The following is a 23,377-nucleotide window of genomic DNA, read 5'->3' as shown; positions in this document are numbered from 1 at the left end:
GGCGCCGTGGCTGCACCCTCACTCTCTCCTCTTCCTCCTCCCACTCCTCCTCCCCCCATGCTGCTCGACGACTGGCAACTCCTCGGCCCTTCCCTCTGCTGCTGCAGCTGGCCCTGCATCCACTGTGGGTTGTGGCTGTGGATGCTGCTGCATCGCCAAATGCAGTGCAGCGGCCCCAACCACTGCGCAGAACATAGCCGTTCTGTTCACAGACATTGTGCTAACCTACAGAAGGGTGGTGGGGGGCAGAGAAACGGGACATGTTAGACGGAGGTTAGTCGACACCTCGGCAGCCGCCTGCCACGGGACACCTGTGTGTCCCGGTGGCCTGGTCGCGCTGCTGACACGCGGGCAGCCTAACCCCTGGTCACTTTCTGCATCCAACGGGCAGTTAACTACGTCCTCTTCACCGGTGCGTCAGTGGCCTGTGGCCGTAAGCCACAGGGGAACCAGCGGCCGTGTCCTCGTGACTGGCACGCCATGGCATGGTGGCTGACATTTTGTTACGGGGTTGGACGGCTCACTCGCTCACTCTCTCCCTACCCCCCACTCCCACTCCCACTCCCCCCCTCCATCTCCCCCACTGCCCTCTACATCTCCCCCACTCCCCCCCCACTCCCACTCCCCCTCCGTCTCCCCCACTCCCCCCTCCATCTCCCCCACTCCCCCCCCCATCTCCCCCACTGCCCTCTCCATCTCCCCCACTCCCCCCCCACTCCCACTCCCCCCTCCGTCTCCCCCACTCCCCCCTCCATCTCCCCCACTCCCCCCCTCCATCTCCCCCACTGCCCTCTCCATCTCCCCCACTCCCCCCCCACTCCCACTCCCCCCCTCCGGCTCCCCCACTCCCCCCTCCATCTCCCCCACTCCCCCCCTCCGTCTCCCCCACTGCCCTCTCCATCTCCCCCACTCCCCTCCCCCATCCGTCTCCCCCACTCCCCCCTCCGTCTCCCCCACTCCCCCCCTCCATCTCCCCCACTCCCCCCCCACTCCCACTCCCCCCCTCCGTCTCCCCCACTCCCCCCTCCATCTCCCAAAACTCCCCCCCTCCATCTCCCCCACTCCCCCCCTCCGTCTCCCCCACTGCCCTCTCCATCTCCCCCACTCCCCCCCTCCGTCTCCCCCACTGCCCTCTCCATCTCCCCCACTCCCCCCCTCCGTCTCCCCCACTGCCCTCTCCATCTCCCCCACTCCCCCCTCCATCTCCCCCACTCTCCCCTCCGTCTCCCCCACTGCCCTCTCCATCTCCCCCACTCCCCCTCCTCCGTCTCCCCCACTCCCCCCTCCATCTCCCCCACTCCCCCCCTCCGTCTCCCCACTGCCCCCCCATTTCCCCCACTGCCCCCTCCGTCTCCCCCCACTCCCCCCGCTCTGGACCCCCCCCCTCACGTTCTCAGGGATGCCTTCCCCGTTGTGGCCAGACTCGAGCGGTGCGCTGAGCGGTGGGCTGAGCGGTGGGCTGAGCGGTGGGCTGAGCGGTGGGCTGAGCGGTGGGCTGAGCGGTGGGCTGAGCGGTGCCCTGAGCGGTGGGCTGAGCGGTGCCCTGAGCGGTGGGCTGAGCGGTGGGCTGAGCGGTGCCCTGAGCGGTGGGCTGAGCGGTGGGCTGAGCGGTGGGCTGAGCGGTGCGCTGAGCGGTGGGCTGAGCGGTGGGTGGGCTGAGCGGTGGGCTGAGCGGTGGGTGGGCTGAGCGGTGGGCTGAGCGGTGCGCTGAGCGGTGGGTGGGCTGAGCGGTGGGCTGAGCGGTGGGCTGAGCGGTGGGCAGAGCGGTGGGCTGAGCGGTGGGCTGAGCGGTGGGCTGAGCGGTGGGCTGAGCGGTGGGCTGAGCGGTGGGCAGAGCGGTGGGCTGAGCGGTGCGCTGAGCGGTGGGTGGGCTGAGCGGTGGGCTGAGCGGTGGGCTGAGCGTGGGCTGAGCGGTGGGCTGAGCGGTGGGCTGAGCGGTGGGCTGAGCGGTGGGCTGAGCGGTGGGCTGAGCGGTGCGCTGAGCGGTGGGCTGAGCGGTGGGCTGAGCGGTGCGCTGAGCGGTGGGCTGAGCGGTGGGCTGAGCGGTGGGCTGAGCGGGTGCGCTGTGCGGTGGGCTGAGCGGTGGGCTGAGCGGTGGGCTGAGCGGTGGGTGGGCTGAGCGGTGGGCTGAGCGGTGCTGAGCGGTGGGCTGAGCGGTGGGCTGAGCGGTGCTGAGCGGTGGGCTGAGCGGTGGGCTGTGCGGTGGGCTGAGCGGTGGGCTGAGCGGTGGGCTGAGCGGTGGGCTGAGCGGTGCGCTGAGCGGTGGGCTGAGCGGTGAGCTGAGCGGTGCGCTGAGCGGTGCGCTGAGCGGTGGGCTGAGCGGTGGGCTGAGCGGTGGGCTGAGCGGTGGGCTGAGCGGTGGGCTGAGCGGTGCGCTGTGCGTGGGGGCTGAGCGGTGGGCTGAGGCGGTGGGCTGAGCGGTGGGCTGAGCGGTGGGCTGAGCGGTGGGCTGAGCGGTGGCTGAGCGGTGGGCTGAGCGGTGGGCTGAGCGGTGGGCTGAGCGGTGGCTGAGCGGTGGGCTGAGCGGTGGGCTGAGCGGTGGGCTGAGCGGTGGGCTGAGCGGTGGGCTGAGCGGTGGGCTGAGCGGTGGGCTGAGCGGTGGGCTGAGCGGTGGGCTGAGCGGTGGGCTGAGCGGTGGGCTGAGCGGTGGGCTGAGCGGTGGGCTGAGCGGTGGGCTGAGCGGTGGGCTGAGCGGTGGGCTGAGCGGTGGGCTGAGCGGTGGGCTGAGCGGTGGGCTGAGCGGTGGGCTGAGCGGTGCGCTGAGCGGTGGGCTGAGCGGTGGGCTGAGCGGTGGCTGAGCGGTGGGCTGAGCGGTGGGCTGAGCGGTGGGCTGAGCGGTGGGCTGAGCGGTGGGCTGAGCGGTGGGCTGAGCGGTGGGCTGAGCGGTGGGCTGAGCGGTGCGCTGAGCGGTGGGCTGAGCGGTGGGCTGAGCGGTGGGCTGAGCGGTGCGCTGAGCGGTGGGCTGAGCGGTGGGCTGAGCGGTGCACTGAGCGGTGGGCTGAGCGGTGGGCTGAGCGGTGCGCTGAGCGGTGGGCTGAGCGGTGGGCTGAGCGGTGGGCTGAGCGGTGGGCTGAGCGGTGGGCTGAGCGGTGCGCTGAGCGGTGGGCTGAGCGGTGCGCTGAGCGGTGGGCTGAGCGGTGCGCTGAGCGGTGCGCTAACCTCCTCGAAGCTGTCGTCAGCCAGCACGACTGGTTGACGAACTTAAAAAGCAGGTGTGTTTCACGCCGTGTAAACAGTGCGCGATTAAGTCGGGACTTCGGCCCATCCGGGCCGGTGAATAGCGGGGGGGGGGGGCAATTAGTAGCGATTCTGGTCGTGTCGGGGGCGTAATAGAGGCGTTTGGCGGGAATGGCGACTCGGTGATTTTGCGGGGTTCGGAGAATAGCGGGAGGGCATCGGACCAGCGTCGCCGTAAAAATTTGCGCCGCCCGCTATTCTCCGACCCGTCGTGAGTGCGGAGAATCGCGCCCAAAATTTATTTTAAAAAAGGATTAACATTGTGGGGAGGGCAATCGAATTTGGGAGCAACTCCCAAAAAGTGTTACCCCCTTGGCCCACCCCAACAGGGCTGCGCTGGGAAATTCCTGCACCAATTCTCGCCCACGTGCATCCTGGCCCAGAAGACTATTTATTCAGTGCCCAATTCATGTTTTCACGAGTGTACAGGACTGGGTCAATAGTTGCTGCAAACATGATTTTTAAAACGATCAGTTAGTTACCATTGCTTTAACCTCGGTTGTAAGAATTGACAGATTGGTTCAGTTCCGATTCTCACCCCAGAAGGTTTGGGATTCAAGATCCTCTCCCGGGAGTTGGGGGGGAGGAAGATGCATTTACCCAGTGCCTCTGCATTTCCAGCAGCTGGTGTTTCATAAAGCAGCTTTCTGCCGAGCTTCTGTCAATGTCACAGCTACAGAGTGGGTGAAATGTCTGAGGAAGTTTCTCATTCCTCTGGGACACCAATATCTAATGTAGGCTGATGGTCTATTGCTGCACTGAGACAGTGCTGTCCTGAGAGGGAGCTCAATTGAGAGCACTGCACTGGGAGAGCACTGTACTGTGAGTGTGTGGCATTGGGGGTTAAGTACTGAGAGAACACAGGATTGAGGGCTCAGTACTGAGAGAATGCAGGATTCAGGGTTCAGTCCTGAGGGAATGCAGGATTGAGGGTTCAGTACTGAGGGAATGCAGCATTGAGGGTTCAGTGCTGAGGGAATGCAGGATTGAGGGTTCAGTACTGAGGGAATGCAGCATTGAGGGTTCAGTACTGAGGGAATGCAGGATTGAGGGTTCAGTACTGAGGGAATGCAGGATTGAGGGTTCAGTGCTGAGGGAATGCAGGATTGAGGGTTCAGTACTGAGGGAATGCAGCATTGAGGGTTCAGTACTGAGAGAACACAGGATTGAGGGTTCAGTACTGAGAGAATGCAGCATTGAGGGTTCAGTACTGAGGGAATGCAGGATTGAGGGTTCAGTACTGAGAGAACACAGGATTGAGGGTTCAGTACTGAGAGAATGCAGCATTGAGGGTTCAGTACTGAGGGAATGCAGGATTGAGGGTTCAGTACTGAGAGAATGCAGCATTGAGGGTTCAGTACTGAGGGAATGCAGGATTGAGGGTTCAGTACTGAGGGAATGCAGGATTGGGGGCTCAGTCCTGAGGGAATGCAGGATTGAGGGTTCAGTACTGAGGGAATGCAGCATTGAGGGTTCAGTACTGAGGGAATGCAGGATTGAGGGTTCAGTACTGAGGGAATGCAGGATTGAGGGTTCAGTGCTGAGGGAATGCAGGATTGAGGGTTCAGTACTGAGGGAATGCAGCATTGAGGGTTCAGTACTGAGGGAATGCAGGATTGAGGGTTCAGTACTGAGAGAACACAGGATTGAGGGTTCAGTACTGAGAGAACACAGGATTGAGGGTTCAGTACTGAGAGAATGCAGGATTGAGGGTTCAGTCCTGAGGGAATGCAGGATTGAGGGCTCAGTACTGAGGGAATGCAGGTTTGAGGGCTCAGTACTGAGGGAATGCAGCATTGAGGGCTCAGTACTGAGGGAATGCAGCATTGAGGGTTCAGTACTGAGGGAATGCAGCATTGAGGGTTCAGTACTGAGAGAATGCAGGATTGAGGGTTCAGTACTGAGGGAATGCAGGATTGAGGGCTCAGTACTGAGGGAATGCAGAATTGAGGGTTCAGTACTGAGGGAATGCAGGATTGAGGGCTCAGTACTGAGGGAATGCAGGATTGAGGGTTCAGTCCTGAGGGAATGCAGGATTGAGGGCTCAGTACTGAGGGAATGCAGCATTGAGGGTTCAGTACTGAGGGAATGCAGGATTGAGGGTTCAGTCCTGAGGGAATGCAGGATTGAGGGCTCAGTACTGAGGGAATGCAGCATTGAGGGTTCAGTACTGAGGGAATGCAGGATTGAGGGCTCAGTACTGAGGGAATGCAGGATTGAGGGTTCAGTCCTGAGGGAATGCAGGATTGAGGGCTCAGTACTGAGGGAATGCAGCATTGAGGGTTCAGTACTGAGGGAATGCAGAATTGAGGGTTCAGTACTGAGGGAATGCAGGATTGAGGGCTCAGTACTGAGGGAATGCAGGATTGAGGGTTCAGTCCTGAGGGAATGCAGGATTGAGGGCTCAGTACTGAGGGAATGCAGCATTGAGGGTTCAGTACTGAGGGAATGCAGCATTGAGGGTTCAGTACTGAGGGAATGCAGGATTGAGGGTTCAGTACTGAGAGAACACAGGATTGAGGGTTCAGTACTGAGGGAATGCAGGATTGAGGGTTCAGTACTGAGAGAACACAGGATTGAGGGTTCAGTACTGAGGGAATGCAGGATTGAGGGTTCAGTACTGAGGGAATGCAGGATTGAGGGCTCAGTACTGAGGGAATGCAGGATTGAGGGCTCAGTACTGAGGGAATGCAGGATTGAGGGTTCAGTACTGAGGGAATGCAGGATTGAGGGCTCAGTACTGAGGGAATGCAGGATTGAGGGCTCAGTACTGAGGGAATGCAGGATTGAGGGTTCAGTACTGAGGGAATGCAGGATTGAGGGTTCAGTACTGAGGGAATGCAGGATTGAGGGTTCAGTACTGAGGGAATGCAGGATTGGGGGCTCAGTCCTGAGGGAATGCAGGATTGAGGGTTCAGTACTGAGGGAATGCAGCATTGAGGGTTCAGTACTGAGAGAACGCAGGATTGAGGGCTCAGTACTGAGGGAATGCAGGATTGAGGGTTGAGTATTGAGAGAATGCAGCATTGAGGGTTGAGTATTGAGAGAATGCAGCATTGAGGGTTCAGTACTGAGAGAATGCAGCATTGAGGGCTCAGTACTGAGGGAATGCAGGATTGAGGGCTCAGTACTGAGGGAATGCAGGATTGAGGGTTCAGTCCTGAGGGAATGCAGGATTGAGGGCTCAGTACTGAGGGAATGCAGCATTGAGGGTTCAGTACTGAGGGAATGCAGCATTGAGGGTTCAGTACTGAGGGAATGCAGGATTGAGGGTTCAGTACTGAGAGAACACAGGATTGAGGGTTCAGTACTGAGGGAATGCAGGATTGAGGGTTCAGTACTGAGAGAACACAGGATTGAGGGTTCAGTACTGAGGGAATGCAGGATTGAGGGTTCAGTACTGAGGGAATGCAGGATTGAGGGCTCAGTACTGAGGGAATGCAGGATTGAGGGCTCAGTACTGAGGGAATGCAGGATTGAGGGTTCAGTACTGAGGGAATGCAGGATTGAGGGCTCAGTACTGAGGGAATGCAGGATTGAGGGCTCAGTACTGAGGGAATGCAGGATTGAGGGTTCAGTACTGAGGGAATGCAGGATTGAGGGTTCAGTACTGAGGGAATGCAGGATTGGGGGCTCAGTCCTGAGGGAATGCAGGATTGAGGGTTCAGTACTGAGGGAATGCAGCATTGAGGGTTCAGTACTGAGAGAACGCAGGATTGAGGGCTCAGTACTGAGGGAATGCAGGATTGAGGGTTGAGTATTGAGAGAATGCAGCATTGAGGGTTGAGTATTGAGAGAATGCAGCATTGAGGGTTCAGTACTGAGAGAATGCAGCATTGAGGGCTCAGTACTGAGGGAATGCAGGATTGAGTGTTGAGTATTGAGAGAATGCAGGATTGAGGGTTCAGTACTGAGGGAATGCAGGATTGAGGGTTCAGTACTGAGAGAATGCAGGATTGAGTGTTGAGTATTGAGAGAATGCAGCATTGAGGTGTGGAACATCGAACCAGATGTTGTGAACACTTCAATAAAGGAAACTATCTCAATTATGGGGAAACACATTTGAATGTGTAAACATTGACTGCAATTAACTTCAAAAGGCCTAACTCGACGTTCTAACAAACCATCATCTTCAGTACATTTATAGGGGGTGTTAGGGAAAACGCTAATTTAGGCTGTCTCATTGCCTTTCATTTCTCTATACCCCGGATACATAGAACATAGAACATAGAACAGTACAGCACAGAACAGGCCCTTCGGCCCTCAATGTTGTGCCGAGCCATGATCACCCTACTCAAACCCACATATCCACCCTATACCCGTAACCCAACAACCCCCCCACCTTAACCTTACTTTTATTAGGACACTACGGGCAATTTAGCATGGCCAATCCACCTAACCCGCACATCTTTGGACTGTGGGAGGAAACCGGAGCACCCGGAGGAAACCCACGCACACAGGGGGAGGACGTGCAGACTCCACACAGACAGTGACCCAGCCGGGAATCGAACCTGGGACCCTGGAGCTGTGAAGCATTTATGCTAACCACCATGCTACCCTGCTGCCCCTGTTACCTCTGTTCGGTAAAGAAAAAAAACACAGGTTTAGCTGCACGATTTGCTTCTTCGGCTCTTCTACCTCATTATTGCAGTCGGTACCTATTCTACCATTTAATTAGTGCAAGGCAAGAGGCTGCGGCAGAAAAATAAAACACAGCCGCCTCCTTTGCAACAAAAGGGGATGAAGACCTGGGCGCTGGTAAATGCAAATGGGGCCTCGCCCTTGCACTGGTCTCAAGAGGCCCGGTTCATGTAAAATGCAACAGTTTATCAGCTGTTTGCCATTGCACGCGTGCTTCCTGCAGCTGCTGTCCGCGGTGCTGAAAGTGCTGCTGCTTCTGAGCTGGTTTATCAGGCCAGAGTGTATCTCTGAGCCACGATGCAGGCGTGTGCTCCCAGCCCAGGTTTTTATTCAATTAGCCCTTGTCGAAGAGTGGCCCCTGTGGGGCTGTGTGAAGGGGAAGGATGACAAATGTTGTTCAGCTAAAGAGGCATTCATTTCCCCACTGTCCCCCAACCTATCCAAATTATCAGCCACCAGTCCCACCGCAGCTTTATTACACCGCTGTCATCAAGGTCCCCCGTTTAACATACACTGGAGCAGCACGTTAGCACAGTGGTTAGCACACTCGCTTCACAGCTCCAGGGTCCCAGGTTCGATTCCCGGCTTGTGCTGTCACTGTCTGTGCGGAGTCTGCACGTTCTCCCCGTGTCTGCGTGGATTCCCTCCGGGTGCTCCGGTTTCCTCCCACAGTCCAAAGATGCGCGGGTTAGGTGGATTGGCCGTGCTAAATTGCCCTTAGGGTCCAAAAAGGGTGGGTGGGGTTACGGGGATCGGGTGGAGGGTCTTCGTCCCAAGGGCCGGTGCAGACTCGATGGGCCAAATGGTCTCCCTCTGCACTGTAAATTCTATCCCACTGAAGTTAAAATAAAATTAGAAGCAAAAAAATGGAAGCTAGAATGTTTCTTTATGTGTTATAAAGAAATTGGGACAGGCGGATGGCCGTGCTAAATTGCCCCTTGCTGTCCAAAGGTTAGGTGGGGTTATGGGTTGGAGGGGGGCTGGGCCTCGGTAAGGTGTTCCTGCAGAAGGTCGGTGCAAGCTCGATAGGCCTCCTTCTGCACTGCAGAGATTCAATGATGCTACCTATATGGAAATGTATCGCCGTTCGTTTTTTGTCTCTCTTTTTTATAAATTTAGAGTACCCAATTATTTTTTTCCAATTAAGGGACAATTTAGCGTGGCCAATCCACCTACCCTGCACATCTTTGGGTTGTGGGAGGGCAGCACGGTGGCACAGTGGGTTAGCCCTGCAGCCTCACGGCGCCGAGGTCCCAGGTTCGATCCCGGCTCTGGGTCACTGTCTGTGTGGAGTTTGCACATTCTCCCCGTGTTTGCGTGGATTTCGACCCCACAACCCAAAAATGTGCAGGGTAGGTGGATTGGCCACGCTAAATTGCCCCTTAATTGGAAAAATTGAATTGGGTACACTAAAAAAAAATTTTAAAAAAATAAAAATCTTTGGGTTGTGGGGGTGAAACCCACGCAAACACAGGGAGAATGTGCAAACGCCACACGGACAGTGACCCAGGGCCGGGATTCGAACCCAGGTCCTCAACGCCGTAGGCAGCAATGCTAACCACTGTGCCACCGTGCTGCCCACGCAAGGTTATCTTGAGAGGATTTTAAGTAAGGTGAGGACGGACACTTTGGAAACACATCCACCAGCATAGACCAGTGGGCCGAAGGGCGCCTTTCTGCGTTTCAAATACTATCTAAATAAGAGCCCAGATTGATTGCAAAACTAGAGCACAAACTAGGGGAAAGCATTGCAGATGAAAATTAATCTCCTCATACAGAAGCTGAAATATCATTTTTCAAATCAAGTTTTTTTGAAATGTGCAGATTATGAATAGGAGACTACAGCGAGATCAATGGGCCGAATGGCCTCCTTTTGTGCACTGTAAATTATATGATTCTATGATACACACCAGTCTTGCTTAGCAGCAGTGGTTCTGCTTAATAAGGCGCCTTTCAAAACTAATTCCTTCCCCTCACGTTTCAAGGCTCAGTGTAATATATGCAGCATGATTCTCAACCATCAGCACCTCAGATCTATCCTCAGGGAGTGGCTTTGAAGGGATGTCTCAAGCACTATGACAGATGACGCTCTGGAAGGTCATTATTGAACCTCTGCCCAGCTCAATGCATAACCAATATGTGAGCTTTGATCTTCCCTTATTCACAAAATTCCCCTCGGAGCTTGTTACTTATCTTACCCATCTACCTGGTACCCCAATGGCTCCTGACAACGCGGGCACCTTATCCCGTGACATACGGTACGGGATACGGTAGCTCAGTGGTGTGGGGGGGGTGGGGGGGTGGGGGGGGGGGGGGGGGGGGGGAGCGCAGTGGTTAACACAGTTGTTTCACAGCTCCAGAGTCCCAGGTTCAAATCTTGGCTTGGGTCACTGTCTCTGCGGAGTCTGCACATCCTCCCCGTGTGTGCGTGGGTTTCCTCCGGGTGCTCCGGTTTCCTCCCACAGCCCAAAGACGTGCAGGTTAGGTGAATTGGCCATGATAAATTGTCCCTTAGTGCCTAAAAGAAAAAGGTTATATGGGGTTACTGGGTTACGGGGATAGGGTGGAGGTATGGGCTTGGGTAGGGTGCTCTTTCCAAGGGCCAGTGCAGACTCAATGGGCCGAATGGCCTCCTTTTGTGCACTGTAAATTCTATGATTCTATGATTCTATGATACACACCAGCGAGGACAAAGAGGCCATCCCAAGGCTCACAGTGTGACCAAATCTGGATCTTTCAACCCCAAGAATTATTTTACCTCCGGATACAGTTCAGCAAAAAGCAGCAATCATCGTGTTTCACAGCTAATCCAGCACCCTCTCTGTCACAGGTTCGTTACTTATTGAGATTTCTCTCATTCCACTTGCTCAATCTGACTTCAAAGATCACGTTTCATAAAACCTCCCGACTGATTTTTCTTCCAGTCCAAAACTGGTGTGGGGTAAAGGAGGGATTTTCGGAGCCTCGTGTAGGGGAATCATGCACACGTTCCTGCTGAGTGCATTTTTACTGTTGCTACACAACAGCAGTGGAGCCATTAGTGGAACAAGTGGCAACACCGCATTAACTGAGCCCTCAGCTGTACAAAGCTTCAAGTTGACCAAACAATGAGTCAAAGAGAATAGGGAACACGTCAACGGTGTGTGGCTGCAGTCAGTCGGGGCAATATTGTGGAGATTGAGGTGATGTGATGAGTTTCGAACTCTGTCCTATTCATCACCAAGACCATTAACGTCCATCGCCACAATGACCCTATCCTAGCACTGCTGCTTCCTAAGCTCAAATCCACATCTTCATCAACGTCCTTCTTTACAACTTCCCAGGTTCCACCTTTCAAATCACCAAATGGTCACCTACCTAAAACCTGTTCCACAGAAAGTCTCTCTCCCTCTCATCCAGGAGCTCAAACCTTGCAGGTGTATACCCGTGCCCTGTCTCCTGATTTATCAAATGTCAAAGCCCTGTCCTCATATCACAGAATCACAGATTGGCTACAGCACAGAAGGAGGCCATTTGGCCCATTGCGTCTGTTCTAAAAATAACTGATTCACCTACCACCCCTCCAACCCCCCCCCCCCACCCCCCCCACCTCCACCTTCTCCCAGTAACCCTTTCTTCCTTTTCAGGTAATAACCCAATAATCTTTAATGCCTCGGTTGAACTTGCCTCCGCCACATTCTCAGGCAGCACGTTCCTGATACTAACCACTCGCTACTTGGGAAAGGTTTCTCTTCGCAATTCCATTGCTTCTTTCATCAATCTCCTTAAATCTGTGGTCTCGCATTCTTCATCCTGCCACCAGTGGCAACAGTTTCTCCCTATCTACTCTGTGCGGACCCCTCACAACTTTCACAACACCTCTCTCAAGTCTCCTCTCAACCTCCGCTTCTCCAAGGAAGTTGTCCGACCTTCTCCAATTTATCTACATAACTGCTCCCTGGAACCATTCTCGTGGAACATTTCTGCATTCTCTCCAATGCCTTCACGTTCTGCCTAAAGTGTGGCAGCCAGAGATAGATGTAATACTCCAGCTGATGCCGAACCAGGGTTTTGTACGAGTATATTCAAATCCTTCCACAACCTCACCAACCCAAGCTCTGCAGCAATCTCCCATTTTGCGCCCTCTCCTGTAATTCCCTCCCTCCCCTCTCATCGCTCTTTCTTTCTCTCTCCCAGGGCAGCATGGTGGCCTACTGCTTAGCACTGCTGCCTCACGGCGCTGAGGTCCCAGGTTCGATCCCAGCTCTGGGTCACTGCCCGTGTGGAGTTTGCACATTCTCCCCGTATCTGTGTGGGTCTCACCCCCACAACCCAAAGATGTGCCGAGTAGGTGGACTGGCCACGCTAAATTGCCCCTTAATTGGAAAAAGTAATTGGGTAATCTAAATTTATAGGGGCTGTTTAGCACAGGGCTAAATCGCTGGCTTTGAAAGCAGACCAAGCAGGCCAGCAGCACGGTTCAATTCCCGTACCAGCCTCCCCGAACAGGCACCGGAATGTAGCGACTAGGGGCTTTTCACAGTAACTTCATTGAAGCCTACTCGTAACAATAAGCAATTTTCATTTTTTTCATTTAATTTCCATCTCTCTCTCTGTCAGACATCGCGCGACAATCGCCAGCCAGGAATGTTCCCTTCCAGTCGGGGAACATTTCAGCAGTCATGTGCATTCGGTCTCTGATCTCCGGGTAAGCGTTCTCCAAGGCGGCCTTCAGGACACGCGACAACGCAGAATTGCCGAGCAGAAACAGACAGCCAAGTTCCACACACATGAGTACGGCCTCAACCGGGATCTAGGATTCATGTCGCATTACATTCACCCCCCCCCCCTCCCCCCCCCCCCCCCCCCCCCACCATCTGGCCTGGGCTTGCGAAATCCTACCAACTGTCCTGGCTTGAGACAATTCACACCTCTTTAACCTGTGATTGTCCCTCTCTTCAGTCGCACAGTCTGGAGCTGTAAAGACTTAATTACCTGCAAGGGCTCGCATTCCAAATATCGTCTTGCATCTTTCTCTATATGTGTGTTTCTGGAACCCACCTCTTCATCCACCTGAGGAAGGAGCTGCACTCCGAAAGCTAGTGATTCGAAACAAACCTGTTGGACTTTAACCTGGTGTTGTAAGACGTCTCACTGTGCCCACCCCAGTCCAACGCCGGCATCTCCACATCATCTCTCTCTCTCTCTCTCAACACCCATGTCTTTGATGCTCTACGAGGAACACAGCAACACTTCCCTCCATCACACAACGCTGTGTTGTTGCTCCCCCGATCTCTACCCATCTCTCCTCACCCAAAACCATGGCACAAAGAAAATGCCCCCATAGCCCAGTTCATTGTTCGTCGCCGGACCTCCGAGAGGAGGGGGATTACCGAAAACTAGTCACAGCCCTTCAGAAATAATTAATTTTCTGACGCCCTTGAAGATGTTTCTACGGTATGAGAAGATGATATTGAAAAAAATAAGTCTAATATCAGCGCAACGACCATCTGGTAAACTAATCTTCCCTGGGCCTTCTGTCTGAGGGGGAATTCGCCAGGACCAGTGAACACAAATTGCCCAGAAACTGAGCAAAATCAGCCAGGGACAGCTATGCTGATGAGGTCAGAATTCAGGAAAGGAATTTGAAGCACTGGCCACTGCACATATTAAATTACACACCAGAGCCGGATCATAAAAGATACAAATTACTGTCCCATAAAACAGTGTCACAACAATCATCCAAAAATAAATACCTCGATAGTTTAGTGCTTGGCTGGAACTGTTAATTTACTTTGGCAAGCAGCTGTAATAAAAACGAATTAATTCTGGACTAAGTTGTACCCTGGTGAATAATGTATCACACGCACAGTCTTTCGATATGACCCGTGGGCAATTACTCATAAGTACCGCCAATGTGGACTCCTCAGCAACCAAACCCCAAGGCGCCCACAGAATATCAATAAAATCTCCATATCATTATGCGTTATTCCAACTCGCATTAATGGCATAGCATTTTACCACAAGGACACACTAAAGTGAAATGAAGTCCAACAAAAGGATTGCCTATTAGGGACTGAAATGGTTCCACGCGACATGCTGCCTCGCAAACGCAGAGCAGGTCCCTCTGAAGCTTGGGGGGAGGGAAAGGAATGAATTTGTCCATCGAGGGCCTCTATTGTCCATTGAGTATGCTCAAAGTCTAAAATATGTCGGGCGGAATCCCCGGCTGTTGGGAGTCCCTCTACCCGCCGGTAACGCACACCCGTCCGTGGGATCTGCCGCGGCGGCAGGCGGTGTGGCTTCAATGGGAAATCCCATCGACAAGCGACGGGAAGAGAGAAGACCTCGGCCAGCGAACGGCGCACCGCTGAGCGACACGGGGCTGGAGGAACGGGAGAAGCCCACCCGTTATTTTCGCGGTGTTGGCAACGCATCGGTTTTCTCTTCCTCTTGATCAGAGGGACATTTGAATGGGATCTCGCACGTGTAATTTCGGGTGGGATATTGTCCATTGGGAGGTCTTGTGGGGCAAGGGGGAGTATCTCTGACTCTGAGTCAGATGCTCCAGGTTCAAGTCCCACGCCAGGAGCCAGAATTTTACCCTCTCCTCCAGGATGATGGCCAATCAGATTGGACAGCAGATCTCCAGCTCCTCCAGAGACAGCGCTGCGGTGGCCAGTAAAGGTACTGCAGTTGTGTACCAGTGCTTCGATGAGGGAAAGGCGTATTTGTGGCGCCTTTCCCTCCAGGACCTGGGAGCTCACTCCCCTCCCTCCCCTACCCCTGACACCAATATCTCCCGACCCCTCCCGATTTCCTCCCCCCCCCCAAACAGGGCATCCTCTACCCGCCGACTCCAGACCGCGGTGCTTAGCTGAAGCGCGATCCCGCGACCGAAGAATTGGCACATCACTGCAGTACCTTTACTGGCCACCGCAGCGCTGTCCCTGGAGTAGCTGGAGATCTGCTGTCCAATCAGATTGGCCAACAGCTTTCCACCGCGGGGTGGGGGGGGGGGGAGCCCTTCCAAGGGCAGGCGGGAGTCCCGCTGATAAATAGATCTCAATTGGGGGTGAAATGGCAGTGGGCCCATTGGGGTCAGCAGGGATGAGTTACGCACTGACTCTTCAGTCCCAGCAGGACTTGATGGCCACAGAGGGAGCATTCATAACCTGGTCAGACAGATTGCTCATCAGCCTGAAAATCCTTCCAAGACGCCAAGGGCAGCACGGTAGCATTGTGGACAGCATAATTGCTTCACAGCTCCAGGGTCCCAGGTTCGATTCCAGATTGGGTCACTGTCTGTGCGGAGTCTGCACATCCTCCCCGTGTCTGCGTGGGTTTCCTCCGGGTGCTCCGGTTTCCTCCCACTGTCCAAAGATGTGCAGGTTAGGAGGATTGGCCATGATAAATTACCCTTAGTGTCCAAAATTGCCCTCAGTGTTGAGTGGGGTTATGGGGATAGGGTGGAGGTGTTGACCTTGGGTAGGGTGCTCTTTCCAAGAGCCGGTGCAGACTCGATGGGCCGAATGGCCTCCTTCTGCACTGTAAATTCTATGATAATCTATGATAATAAGAGCTGGAGAAACCCCTGGTCAGCTGGGTTTTACGTCCACAGAATCGCGCCTAGTCCTAAATGGATGGGCGCGTATTCCCGGATTGTGTTCCCTGGTTCTAGATTCCCCAACCAGGCAAAACATCCTCCCTGCATCTAGTCTTTTTTTTAAATAAATTTAGAGTGCCCAATAATTGTTTTATCCAATTAAGGGGCAATTTAGCTTGGCCGGTCCACCCAACCTGCACATCTTTGGGTTGTGGGGGTGAAACCCACGCAGACACGGGGAGAATGTGCAAACTCCACACGGACAGTGACCCAGGGACGGGATTCGAACCCGGGTCCAAAACGCCACAGTCCCAGGGCTAACCCTCCCTGCAACCTTTTTGGCAACTAAGGGCAATTTATCGTGGCCAATTCACCTAACCTGCACGTCTTTGGACTGCGGGAGGAAACCGGAGCACCCGGAGGAAACTTGTTGGGAATTTTGAAAATGGATGGATCCAGCCCTGTTAGAATCTTACTTGTTTCGAGTCCAGGCTTTCTGTCTTCAGCTATTTCTGTAACAGTGACTGCTGCAGGAGGAAAAGCCAGCCTTACTGAGCCTTCATGCACCCTCTGACAAATGTTCATCTGTTATTACTGAATGTTCCGATATATTACATCACGCGGGAACGATTGTTTCGTTCCCCAAGTGTTTGAGAAATATGGTTTTACTGCCTGTGTCCGTTACTCTGACATAGTTATCCTAATATAGTGTCTTTTGCGAGTAGCTTTGGGACTATCGCAAATCATTTTATGGCAGTGCCGCTTTTGGCTGCAGCATTCGTCCTTGTTCTGAGCAGGATGATCACTAAGATCTGAGACACACACTCAAGGGGTTCAAATGTAGCTGAAGACGCAAAATATTTAATCGACATGTTCATTTCTCAATTTTTCTGCTTACATAGAACATAGAACATACAAAGCAGAAGGAGGCCATTCGCCCCATTGAGTCTGCACCGACCCACTTGAACCCTCACTTCCACCCTATCCCCATCACCCAAAAGCCCCTCCTAACCTTTCTGGCAACTAAGGGCAATTTATCATGGCCAATCCACCTAACCTGCACGTCTTTGGACTGTGGGAGGAAACCGGAGCACCCGGAGGAAACTTGTTGGGAATTTTGAAAATGGATGGTTTCAGGCTGAAGGCAAGTGCAGTATCGACGGAGTGCTGCACTGTCTCAGATACCACCTTTCGGATGCCCTCCCGGGTTGAGGTAAAAGATCCAACAGTGCTCGTACAGTGCTGCAGTCGGGAACTCGGCCCATCAGGGGCGGAGCATCAGGGGAGGGCCTGCAGGTGACTCACCAATGGCGCGCGACGCATGGCACAATGACGCAATTTCAGAGAGGGCGGAGGATACAAAACCACCCCGATTTGGGCGTCAGAAAGGATTCTCCACCCGATTGCCGATTACGAAATGGGCATCTGGGAACGATGAACCCCATCCGATATGTTCACGCTTTGTGCCCTTTTTAAATTACCTGGAAGCTTGGGGATCCCTATAACTCCCCCTTGCTTTCTCCGTGGCAAGGCCTCGGCCAATCAGTGCTGACTTGCCAACCAATCAGCAGCCTTTTCACCTGGAGTATAAATTGTTGCGATTGTTTGAAATTGTGCATTCTTGGGTTTGTCCTGATAGGGGCGAGACAGAAAGCTTCGGCAACATGGTTGGGCAGCACGGTAGCACAAGTGGATAGCGCTGCGGCTTCACGGGGGGGGGAGAGGGGGGGGGGGGGTCCTGCGCCTGAAATCTTTGCTGCACGAGGTTTGATTGGCAGAATCGATGATGGGCCAACAGTCATGACGGAAGATGATACCAAGGTTCGATACATCCGGAGAGAAGGGCAGTGAGACAGCTGCAGGAATACAAAGCCCTGATGTGTTTGGGAGGAAGCAAAGGCAATGGCAGATGAGGAATTCCATAGTCTCAAGGTTACGGGAAAGAAGAAACAACAGCGAGAGACAATGGGATGAGCTTTCAACAGCAACTTGCATTTGCATAGCCCCTTTCACCCAGACAAAAAGAAACACCCGACGAAATGTCACAGTGAACCGCACAAAGATATGGTGGGACGAGAGGGCAAAAATGTGAGGGATAATTTTCAAGAAATGTCTTAAAGTGAAGAGGGAGAGCCATAAGTGGTTTTGGGGAGGGGGGATCGGGGTGAGGGGGGGGGGGGGGGGGGTGAGAGACCCTAGGTCAGGGCCCTGGCAACTAAAGACATGGCCACCAATGGGGGAGCCATTAGATGCAACTGAATGCAATGGTGATAACATAAGCAAGCGTATTCTCATCCAGGATTACCTCAGAGCCAATTAGACGGAGAATGAGGCCCACGGTGGGATTGGTGTTAGATGTTGTCCTCAGTTTGTGGCCCTACGGAGAGACGGAGAGACAGAATAGACACAATGAGGCCTGTAATATAAAGCAGTGTGTGACTTCTCCAAAAAAGGAACAGTCCTGGCTTGAGACAATTCACACCTCTTTAACCTGAGGTTACCCCTCTCTCTGGATCTGTAAAGACTCAACTACCTGCAAATGCTCGCATTTAAAGGATTGTCTGGCATCTTTGACTTTGTCTATATATATGTTTCTGGAACCTACCTCTTCTTCACCTGAGGAAGGAGCAGTGTATCCGAAAGCTAGTGATTTGAAGCAAACCTGTTGGACATTAACCTGGTGTAAGACATCTTACTGTGCCCAAAAAAGAAGGCACAGTGTTTGATTAACTCTTCTTTTGATTAAAAGAAAAGGGGAGCTGGATGTATATCCGGCTGGTGATTGAAGATTAAAAGAAAATTCCACAATCTGTGTTTCAGGGAATTGTTGTAATCCCTGGGTGTAGGGATGACAATACTTTGGTCTAGAGCTAATCAAAACTCTCTCTGAGCGGAGCCTCCTGCTCTGCTCGTAGAATTACTCAGAATAGGCATGAGAAAAAATATGAAAGTCTGATCGTCGAAACTCTTGAATTTCTTTGAAATGTGGGATGAGCGCAATGTAGTTATTGCAGAGCCCTTGGGATTGATACAGTTATATATTCGGCCAGAGACATACATAATTGGAGCTGCACCAGCTGTTAAACATGTATTGTTTTACTATCTCATCCAAGCAGACTCCCTCTGCTGGTACATGCGCATATGGCAGCCTCAAGAGGGCAAAATGCACAATACAATTCTCAATACACTACCGTACTCTGTCACAAGAATTAGTGAGATGAATGTCCAGTTTATCTGTTGTGGGTTTGGGTTGATTGCGAGTGGAGGGTTAGCTTGGAGACCAGGAGGAACTCCATGTCCATGCAAATATCAACTTAGGAGAGCATGTGTTGTGGGTGACTGGTGAACGTGGGACCATAGTTACAAGAGACAATTAGACAATACAGGAAAAGGTGGCATCTACTACGACTATTATGAGAGAGTCCATGCTTATCGATACTTTATACTGGATTAAGGAATTAGATAAACATTTTACCAGGCAAGAGTCCATAAAGTTGACTTGAAACCAAACAGTCCACTGTATACTGCTGGAAAAAAGAGACACGCTGCTGAAGCTTTTTATCTTGTTCATCATCAGGACAGATACAAAAATGCCAAATTTCAAAAGGAGCAACAATTCATGCTGTATGAGTCAATGGTGCTGATTGTTTTTTTCATGCAGTACAAATTGTTGTTCTCTTTGAAATTTGGCACTCTTGCATCTGTCCTGATGAGTGCAAAAATAAAAAGCTTCGACAGGATGTCTCTTTTTCAGCAATATTCAAATTCTGTACCACCTTGCGTCTCGGACAGCTGGTTGTAAAAAGGGAGTGTGAGAGGTGTGTCGGGGCATGACTCTTAACTCTTCACTTCCTTTCTTTTAAAATGTGGGTCTACTCCCCACCCACACACCAATAAATCCAGTGTTTAGCCTTTCCCTGACACCCCGCATCCGCCTAAAGTTGCTGGAATGCAAACCCCACACCAGGCAGTCCCAGGAGCCTTTCCTCACATCCTAGAACAGAAATGAGGATTGATGGGCTATTTGACTGTGGAGGTCAGCACAGGCGAGGTGGTCCATCCCTCAAAAGGTCCAAAGAGGAATAACACTCACCTGCACAGGTAGGCCATCGAGCCGCAATCCACGGCCGCCACTTTCTGCCATTAACTTGTGGAAGGCGCCCTGGGCCAGAGGCACCACCGAGAACCCCAGTGGGCTGCGGATGTACCAGCTGACGGTGTTCATCACTGTTATTGGGGAACCGTACAATGAGACATGTTAGTCACATTCCAATCGGTTAGAGCACATAGCAACAAGAGCAGGCCATTCAACAACAGCAACTAGGGGCTTTTCACAGTAACTTCATTGAAGCCTACTTGTGACAATAAGCGATTATTATCATTAACTCGCATCTTTATGGCATCTTAAATCAGTGAAGCATCTTCTTGAGCGTGTTATCAGTCAAAGTGTGACACCAAGCCACAGAAGGGGACAATAGAAATATTGACCAAAAGCTTCGTCAGGGAGGAAGACATTAAGGAACGTTGTAAAGAAGAACAGAGAGGCAGAGTGGGTTACAAAGGGAACACCAGAGTTTAAGAGTATGGAGGCCAAAGGCAAGGTCAGCATTGTCCGTTCCACCATACAGTTAGACAGTTAGTTTTAATAAGGACGCGGGTGTTGTGTTCCGTGTGACTGCCGTTGCAATGAGGTACATAAACTTCCAGTTGCTTAACTAATAGGTGATTTAATAAAACACACGTGGTAAGATGACTATCAGATTACTAGGCACACAACCAGAACTGTAATGATTTCTACTGAGACTACTCCAACTGCGACTACCCTCTCGTACGTCCCACTACCAACTGGCGGGTATCTCAGGTCACGTGAAGGATATCTGGCGCCACCTGCTGGTTGGAGGTCGCATCATTAACTATCTACAAAACTGCATAGGCATATCACCACAACGGGGAGTCCACATCTAGTAAAATAAAGAACTTTGATTTATTTACAATTATGGTGTTTACCGTTCCAGGTAGACCCCTGCCCCCCATCCCCATCCCCCCCCCCCCCCCCCCCCCCGGTCTCCCTCCAAATTTCCACTACACTCTGACACCATGCCGAAACAGCCTAAATTTAATTTTAAGGTTATGCGCCCCCCCCCCCACCTATGATCTGGACTCCCTCCCCCTTCTCTCCCCTGCACCCAGAAGAGGGAAGGGTTTCCTGAACCGTCTGTGCTGTGGCCACAAGGGAAATCACTGAGGTCTCAGGGTGAATTAACGTTGCTGACAGTATAACTCCAGGCTGGGGTTAAGGTACAGATCTTGCTTCACAGCGCACCCTGGAGGAGACCTCTTGACACTACATTTACACCATCACCCAAGGGGGGGGGGGGGGGGGGGGGGGGGGGGGGGCACGGGGCAGGGGGAACGGTGTGCCGGAGGGCCATTTCATTAAATTTTAAGCATAATCCCCTATAGCAGCTGGGTGTTTAGTGCTGGGAAGAAGTACGCACACACACCCACACACACTGACACACACACTCACAGACACTCAGGACTCTCTGCCGAGGGAGCAAATTGAGTTTTGAAGCTAACAGTGAAAGGAGAGCCAGGCAAGTAGGAGCTGTGCTCTGCAGCTAATGGCCTTGGACTGACTGAACTCCATCACCATTAAAACATTGGGGAATAGAACAAGCACATCCCCCCCCGAGACCAACATCACAGATAAATACACTTTTATATTAACCCAAACTAATTCTGAATTCTAAAAGTCCATGTGTGATGTTAACTGTTAGAAGTAGTCAGCTGGTGGGACACACACACACACAGACCCACACACACATACGGACACACACACACGGACACACACGGACACACGGACACACACACATGCAGACATCCATAGATTCTTGTACATACATAGAACATACAGTGCAGAAAGAGGCCATTTGGCCCATCGAGTCTGCACCGACCCACTTAAGCCCTCACTTCCACCCTATCCCCGTAACCCAATAACCCCTCCTACCCTTTTTGGACACTAAGGGCAATTTAGCGTGGCCAATCCGCCTAACCTACACGTCTTTGGACTGTGAGAGGAAACCGGAGCACCCGGAGGAAACCCACGCAGACATGGGGAGAACGTGCAGACTCCGCACAGACAGTGACCCAAGCCGGGAATCGAACCTGGGACCCTGGCGCTGTGAAGCCACAGTGCTAATCACTTGTGCTACTGTGCTGCCCACATGCACCCACATGCAGACACACACATGCAGACAGACACACACATGCAGACACAGACACACCCACATGCAGACACACAGAAACACACACGCGCACAGACATACACACACAAACATACACACGCACAGACATACACACACAAACACACACACAGACATACACACAAACATACACACGCACAGACATACACACACAAACACACACACACACACAGACATACACACACAAACATACACGCACAGACATACACACCCACCCACATGCAGACACAAAGACACACATACAGACACACACACAGATACACACGGACACACACATGCAGACACAAGCATACACGTACACACAAACATACGCAGACACATTCACAGACACACACACATACACAGTAAGATGCACACACTTCACACATGCACATACACTCACACACACACACACATATACATATACGATACACACACAAACACACAAAGACAGACACACAAACGATTACTCTGTGATGCTAATTTCATTACCAGGGGAATGAAAATGGTTCTGTCTCTGGGCTAATGGCTTCTGTCTAAGAGTGACTATGAAGTGAGTGACTCACACAGACCAATCAACTCTTCACTAATCTCCTCAAGACGGGAATATGCTACAGAAAAATCAGCTTTAATCTGGTGGAAGTTTAAATTTTGGGAAACTGTGAGGCAGCTCTGGCCACTTACATTCCTAAACCTGGCACCCTCACACTGGGGTGATAAGACACGCACCGTTGGGAGCTTTATGAGTCTGCCCTGATGATATGGGCTGTGGATTTGTTCCATTTTAATACAACAATTGTGATGCTCAAATAAATAGGTTAGGTAAAATAGCACAGCCCGTGGGTTTACGTATCATAGGATTTACAGTGCAGAAGGAGGCCATTCAGCCCATCAAGTCTGCACTGGCTCTTGGAAAGATCACCCTACCCAAGCCCACACCTCCATCCTATCCCCATAACCCAGTAACCCCACCCAACACTTAGGACAATTTTGGACACGAAGGGCAATTTAGCATGGCCAATCCACCTAACCTGCACATCTTTGGACCATGTAGAAGTGGTATTGTGCACACAAACAAAAGAGTATTTGCGTGAGATTCCCCTGTTACATGGTAAGATCACAGTGATATCATGCTATGGTGACATCATTGTGGTGCCATAGTTCAATGATGTCATTGTGATGTCATGCAATGGTAACATCATCATGGTGCCATAGTTCAATAATGTCAATGTGATGTTATGCAATGGTGACATCATCATGATGCCATAGTACAGTGATGTCATTGTGACGCCATGCTATGGTGATATCATCATGGTGCCATAGTTCAATGATATCATTGTGATGTCATGCTATAGTGACATCGTAGTGGTTTCATAGTTCAATGGTGTCATCATGATGTAATGCTCCAACGATATCGCTCTGACATCATGCCCTGGTGATGTCTTGGTGATGTCATACTCCAGTGAAGTCACAGTGATGACATGCTCCATTGACGTGTCAATGACGGACACGACCCAATGACATGGCAAGTGTGAATTGTGGGTGCTCACGATGTCCCTGGAACGTTGTCATACCGCCCCCCCCCTTAAAAAATAATTTCCACTCAAAATAGTGCAGCAGGCAGTAGATATTTCTCAGCATTGCAGAGTTCCAGTGACCTGGCCCATGA

The 23,377-nt window shown here is 52.3% G+C and overlaps 1 protein-coding gene across 1 annotated transcript in view; it reads right to left on the bottom strand.

Moving 5' to 3' along the window:
- ccdc33 (coiled-coil domain containing 33) overlaps nucleotides 1-23,377 on the bottom strand; it is a 302,969-nt gene that overhangs the window by 123,071 nt on the left and 156,521 nt on the right. The window contains exons 10-11 of the mRNA XM_038784192.1: nucleotides 19,557-19,690; nucleotides 17,769-17,840 (exon numbers count right to left, since the gene is read on the bottom strand). Coding sequence (XP_038640120.1) covers nucleotides 17,769-17,840; nucleotides 19,557-19,690 — 206 coding nt within the window. The remainder of the gene's footprint in view (nucleotides 1-17,768; nucleotides 17,841-19,556; nucleotides 19,691-23,377) is intronic.

Source organism: Scyliorhinus canicula, chromosome 24 (assembly GCF_902713615.1).
Source record: "Scyliorhinus canicula chromosome 24, sScyCan1.1, whole genome shotgun sequence".
Taxonomy (NCBI): Eukaryota; Metazoa; Chordata; class Chondrichthyes; order Carcharhiniformes; family Scyliorhinidae; genus Scyliorhinus; species Scyliorhinus canicula.
The sequence above is the reverse complement of the archived record's forward strand: the minus strand, read 5'-3'. Positions and strand labels throughout refer to the sequence as shown.